The sequence below is a fragment of the Suricata suricatta genome, chromosome 12, assembly GCF_006229205.1.
Source record: "Suricata suricatta isolate VVHF042 chromosome 12, meerkat_22Aug2017_6uvM2_HiC, whole genome shotgun sequence".
Classification (NCBI taxonomy): Eukaryota; Metazoa; Chordata; class Mammalia; order Carnivora; family Herpestidae; genus Suricata; species Suricata suricatta.
This window is the reverse complement of record NC_043711.1, coordinates 105,658,057-105,664,295: the sequence shown is the minus strand read 5'-3', so window position 1 is coordinate 105,664,295 and position 6,239 is coordinate 105,658,057. Positions and strand designations below refer to the sequence as shown.

Genomic DNA, 6,239 nt, shown 5'->3' with positions numbered 1-6,239 from the left:
CCTCCACCTCTGGCCAGCACCGTGGCTCTGCCCGGGACACCCCCAAGCCCCTACCCCGGGGAAGCCTGGGCCACATGATGCCACAGGGTGTGTGACAGTCTGACTTGACCCCCTGAGTGACATGGGTCAGCAGAGCCATGCTGCACTAGCACGCAGTGGTCCAGCCACTGCAGAGGCCTGGGAGGACCCCACCTGCCTCCAGAGAGCACGGTCTGTGGCTGGGGGTAGGTCCTGGGGCCTGTCCTACCGAGTTGGGGGCCGGCTCTCTCTGTCCAAACCACTTCCCTGCCAGCGGGGGAGAGGGTCCCTATTCCTGGTCACCCTGCCCTGTGTTCTCAGAGGGCCTGCTGTCCCAGTGACCACCATGTTGTGGAGGGCAGTGCATGAGATGTCAGTGTCCCGATAGACCCCTCGGTGGTGACCCATGCCCCCTTGGCGGTGACCCATGGTGCTGGACCCCCTGGAAGTGACCCATTCGCCTGCCCAAGCAGTGACCAAGAGGGAGCGGGCTGCTGGCCACACTGGTGGTCAGATGAGCACACCGGAGGGCAAGGACAGACTATTGAGACCACGATCTCACGGTTCGTGAGCTCGAGCCCCACACGGGGCTGCGTGCTGACAGTGTGGAGCCTACTTGGGATTCCCTCTCCCTCTCTCTGCCTCTCCCCTCTCAAAATAAATAAATAAAACTTAAAATATATTTTAAAATAAAATGTCCTCTTGGCCTTGGTGCCCTGACTCCAGTCAAGCTGGAGCAGTAGTGTGGGGCATGACTGCCCCCATCGAGATTACTGTCCCCCCCTGGAGACCCAGCCAAGGACACAGGAAATAGGCAGGACCAAGCCCGTGCCAACGTCACGTGGCGGGCCCTTGTGACGGAACGGGAAGGAGAGATGTGAGAGCGGCTGGGGGGTCCACGCAGCCCCTGGGAGGGGCTCTCGTCACTGCCGGAGGCAGCCGATCGCCAGGGCAAGGCTCCTTTCTCGGGGTCAGCTCTCCTGGAAGGTCCAGGCCAGGGTCCCCCTGGGAAAGGGACCCGGAGCCTGGGGGGCCTGGGGCTTGTGGGGAGGCTGGGCAGAGTCGGAAGAAGCGCTCACACGGCTGCCGCTGCCCCTAAAACATAAGTCGGTTTGCTTCTTTAGTGGTGCATGTGTTTATACTCCTCTTTATTAGTGGATAAATATTAGAAAATCATCTCTCGGAAAGTGTGGTCAGGGGCAGGCCTGGCTTGCCTGGCCAACAGGGGTGGGCCCTTCGGGGGGCGCCGGCCCGGTCTGCAGCGTGAGGCTGTCCCGCCAGGGCTCATACACCAGCGTGTAGCTCTCCACTCTCTTGACAGTGAACTTGTAGGAGCGGTTGGGCAGCAGGTTGTGGATGTCGAAGGTGCAGGCGGCCACAGGGATGATGCCGCACTGCGTGCACTCCTGCTGTGTCCGCGGGTCCAGGAGCATGAAGCAGAGTTCGAACTGCTCGGGCGCCCCTGGCTGGATGGTGACAAGCCAGCGCAGGCTGACCCAGTCCTCGTGGGCCACCGACTCCTTTCTGTCGAACATGACGGGCATCTTGGTGCTGAGCATGAGCCGGATGTGCGGGATCTTGGTGGCACTGATGTCGGACACCAGGCGGTGCTTCATGTGCAGACGCCCAGGCACCATCATGGTCAGGAAGTTGTCCATGACAGCCGAGAGGTCCGCCAGCCTCCGCTCCACCCCGCCCCAGCCCACCAGGAAGGGCTGCGGGTCGGGTGACTCCAGCAGAGCGTCCAGCTCGGCGCGGCCGCGGTCCAGCTGCTCCAGCAGGTCCCCGAGCAGAAGCAGCTGGATCTTGGTCTGGGCCATGCCCACCTTCTTCATGCGCTGGAACTTCCAGGGGTCGATGAACTGGAACATGGTGGTGGGCAGCATCAGTGGGTTCTGATCACCCAGGGCCAGGTGCTTGGGGAGGATCTCGATGTAGTAGGAGCACTTCTTGAGCAGCTCCAGGCGGGCATGGTGGCGCTTGAGCAGGTGGGGGCTCAGGTCCGCGGTTAGGAACTCGCGCAGGACCGTGCGGCGCTCCATGTAGGTCCTCCAGGCCTCCAGCTCCAGCAGCTGCTGCTCATCTGCCTCCTCCACCTCCTCCTGGTCCAAGAAGGACTGGGGACTGTCCAGCTTCATCTTGTCCAGGCCCAGGCCTGTCACCTGGAAGCTCATCGTCTGGAAGCAGGGGTGGGGGGAGGGGGGTGAGCTGAAAGTCACTGGGCCTCTGCCACCCGCCCTGGTGGAAAACCGCAGAGGGGCTGGTCCTGAATGAGTTCCGGCGAAGGGGCTGGTGGTGAGTGAGTTCCGGGGAAGGGGCCCGCTCTGCGCCAAGACCTACACCCTCCTGGGCCTTCCAGGGGCCCCCAGGCCCACTCTCTCTCTTCCCCCAGCCTCCCCAGCCCGCGCCCAGCGCCCAGCCTCCTGGCGCGCCCACTTGCCTTGCCTCCGGGAGCGGCGAGAGCCACGCGGCTGACTGGCTGACTGTGCGCCCAGCGCGCGCCTCCGCGTCCTGCAGGTTGCCATGGGAACCTCGAGCCTTTGTGACGCCCCGCCCATCTCTCAGGGTGGGGCGGGAGCCTCGGGCCCGTTGGGGAGGGGGCGCTCTCTGGTCCCAACACTCGAAAAAGAACCGCTGGAGCCTCGGCCCCGCCCCTCCCCCCACCCCAGTCTCAAGTGCAGGGAACTATCCCGGGGCTTTGCTCCAGCGCCTCCGCTTGGGAACCACCTCGAGTGGCTATTCCTAAAGCTAAGCCCAAAGTAGGGTTCCCCAGAGAGGAGTAAACTGAGGCCGGCCGCTCCTCTGCGGGTACCCTGTCCCAGAGTCCTGTGGACACAGTGCTCACATGGGGCTGGGAGGGGTGCGGGGAAGAGGGCTCTGGCTCCTCTTCCCCGCCTGAGTGCTGCTCCAGGAAGCCCTGGGAGGACCCGGGGGAGCAGCAGTGACCTCGTGAGTGACCACTTGTCACCGCAGGGCAGGGCACAGGGACCTGAGCAGCCCTTCCTGGGGCAGCGGGCTTCCTCTCCCACCTGTGTGTGGGGGGGGTGGGGGGTGGGGGGTGGTTGCTGACGCTGGTCATCTGTATGGGTCTGGACAAACAGGGTCTCTGCAGTTCCAGGGAGCCTGTCAGGGGGGTTCTCGGCCCCCTTGGTGACCCCGTCCGTAGCCCCTGCGGGGCTCAGGACCTCTGGGCCCTCTCAGCAAGGCTGGGGCCACTGCCAGGCAGTAGTCAGTCTCAGCCACCCAAGACACTAGTTGTCCTTGCTTGGGGAGGATGGGGGAGGGAGGGATGCTATCCGTGTCTCTGTCCCCGGGGCCCTTTCAGGACAGGGCATCTGTCCCCCAGCTCCCGGCCAGTCTGCTCTGTGTCCAGAGCCTCCCTCCACTGCACCCCTCCCCTCCAGGTGGCCCCACTCTTGGGGGCAGGCTTCCTGGCTAGGCAGCCATCCGTGTGCATCCTCAGGTCCAGCCTGGGCGTGGAGCCCCAGGAAGCAGGACCTGGAGAGGAAACGAGGTGTGTGTGTGCGTGTCTGCCCGTCTCTCTCTGTTCTGGGCGGTCGGTAAATGCGAGCTGTTGGTGTTGTTATTCAGGGGTCTGAGGATTATTTGGAAGGGGGTTCCTGTCTGAAGTTTGAGGGGGAGGCTGGCACTGGAGAGGGGGGCGGGGGAGGAAGGTGCCCCACCCCCGCAGCCTGCACACAGAGAGGGACAGAGGCACCCTGTGCCCACCGTGCTTTTGGGCCAGGCATGCCTGGGACTCCTGCCACCTCCTTGGTCCTACCCCTGTTTTCTGTTTAACTTAAAAAAAATTAACCTCTTTTTTTTCTTTTCAAAATTTTATTTAAATTCTAGTAAAAAATTAAACCCTTAATTTTGACAGCACTGTAGATTCACATGCAGCGGTAAGAAGTAACACAGCGAGCCTGTGCATTCTTGCCCCATTCCCCCAGCAGAAGCATCTTGAGAACATCCTGTCACGATGGTCACTCAGGATAGTGATGGTGACGCAGCAGGATGCAGGACGGGCCCATCCCCCGGGGACCCTCACAGGCCTCCTGCAGCCCCCCCCGCCCCTCCTTTCCCCCAGTGGCCACATGTCTCTCGCTGTGTCCTTTCCAAACACCGTACAGAACAGCGGCACGCCTCTGCAGACCGGCTCCTTCGCCAGACCGGCTCCTTTCACCGCGGAGCAACAGTGCCTGGCATGGATGGACCAGTCTGCCCAGCCCTGTCTGTGGCCACCAGGCTGCGCTGCCCCTGGGCCACAGGAGCCGTGAGGGTGGGGGGCCTGGCGGGAGTGAGATCACGGGGGAGGAGGGGGGAGAGCTCACCTCTACCACAGGCCCCATCATGTGTCTCCAGAAGATGAGCCCATGGTGTGGGGCTCCGGGCGGCTGGCCTCAGCCTGAATACCCAGGAGCCCCCCACCGCCAGCAGATCTGGTCTGAACCCTCATCAGCCCTGCAAACGCAATGCTCTCCGAGACCAGGAAATGGAGGCAGAGAGGTCTAGCGCCTTACCCGAAATCACACAGCTAGTGAGCCCACAACAGCATTAGAACCCTGTCATCTGACGCCATTCAGGGTTCGGGGTCCTCTCCCCCATTCACCCCTGCACCCCCAGCCCCATCCAGCACTGTCTCTGTGGTGAGGGCCGATGGAGGGGGTGAGTGGCAGAGTCAGGGCAGGGGCCGTCCTGGGGGCCCGGATGCTGCTATATCAGGTGGACGAGATGGGGAAGGGAGGGGTGGGTCCCGAACCTGGAAGCTTGCGAGTGGGCAGGCGGCCCTGAGGGCCAAGGTGGGCGCAGGGGGCTCTCGCCACTGGCTGCCTGATGCCGGGTGTGTGAGAGGCCAGGGCTGCCTGGGGGTTTGCGGGGTGAGGGGACGGAGGAGGGCCCGGGCAGGGGTGGGGTGTTCCCTGAAGAGCCCACTGTATGGGGCAGATGAGGGGGAGGACCTGTCCTGGTCACCGGGAGGTGGGCCAGGCCTTCTTTGTGAGGCGGGTCCCCACCTCCCAGCACAGATTCCTGCTGGAAAATGTCCCTTGACGAGGTGGACAGAACCTGGTCTCCTCATCCGTAGGGTGCCCTGGAGGTGTCTCTAGTGGGGGCGGGGTGGACAGCCCACGGGGCTCTTTCCTTTGGGCACCAGGCCTGGGGCCAGAGGCCTGAGGAGGACCCCTGCCCGCCCTGCCCTGACGGCCGGGCAGAATGTGCTGAGTCCGAGAGGCTGGGACTCTGGGGCCTGGAGGGACTGGGAGTGTCCGGGAGGAATCTGTGTCCCGTGCTCTGAGCACTTGACCCCAAGCATGGTCAGCCGGACCCTCCCAGGACCTGAAGAGGCCTCCCTGTGGTCAGGTGGATCAGAAACAGGAAGCATGGCTTCCCCGGAGGAGAGCGGCATAGCTATAAAGGATTCAGGGGGTCCGTGTAGGGACGCAGCCGTGAGCACGGGCGGGAAGGGCGTGGGTGTGGTGCCAGACTCACCCAGAGGCTGGGGGGTAGAAGCTTCAGGCCCTTCCAGGGCCTTCCCCGACTTTGTAAGCAGCCTCCCGTCTTCTCAGTGACCGCCTTTGGACTGGATGAGTCCTGACTGCTTAGGGCCCCCTGCTGTCCCCCGCTCCCTGCGCTCCTCGGGAAGACCCAGGGCCAGTGGTCCAGCCGGCTCATGCTATCACTGCCCAGGTCGGTCTGTAGCTTGTAAGCTGTTCGTCCAGATACGCGGCCCCAGGGTGGGCTCAGAGAGATGCGCCTGCTGCAGGCCAGGCCGGGCAGGCGGCTGTTTGGCTTCTCAGTGACCAGTCATCACAGCCGTTTGGCGGTCCTGTTCAACGGTGGGACATGCACGTCAGGCGTCCATCCAGAGCAGGGTGGGGGAGGAGGCAGTCTGCGGCTCTCACAAAAGTGGTGTGGGCCCAGTAATGACCACTGGGTGCCAAAGTGGCTGAGCTGGGGAGAGGCCAGCAGGGGGAGGGGCATGTGGCTGCCTGGCCCAGGGACGAGCCCCCCCCCCCCCGCCTCCAAACAGGGGGCAGTGGGCAGGGCATGCTTCGCGTGCAGGGTGCTGGGTAAGGGGGTGGCACAGGGCCTCTCTGCCACTGGCACCCCAGTTCACATCCCTGAGGAGGGGGTCAGACGTCAGAGCCTCCCCTCCCTGTTGTGGCCCTCAAGGGCCCAGAAGATACGTGGCCTCATCATCTATGCAGCACCCACTCTGTGCT

The 6,239-nt window shown here is 63.6% G+C and overlaps 1 protein-coding gene across 1 annotated transcript; it reads right to left on the bottom strand.

The window, feature by feature from the left end:
* Positions 1 to 1,137: 1,137 nt before the first annotated feature.
* On the bottom strand, positions 1,138 to 2,537 carry FNDC11 (fibronectin type III domain containing 11). The gene is made up of 2 exons (XM_029918023.1): positions 2,459 to 2,537; positions 1,138 to 2,195 (listed from the first exon to the last, which is right to left on the bottom strand). The coding sequence occupies exon 2, from the start codon at positions 2,190 to 2,192 to the stop codon at positions 1,212 to 1,214; it is 981 nt and encodes a 326-aa protein (XP_029773883.1). The 5' UTR covers positions 2,193 to 2,195; positions 2,459 to 2,537; the 3' UTR covers positions 1,138 to 1,211.
* Between the last annotated feature and the right edge of the window lie 3,702 nt (positions 2,538 to 6,239).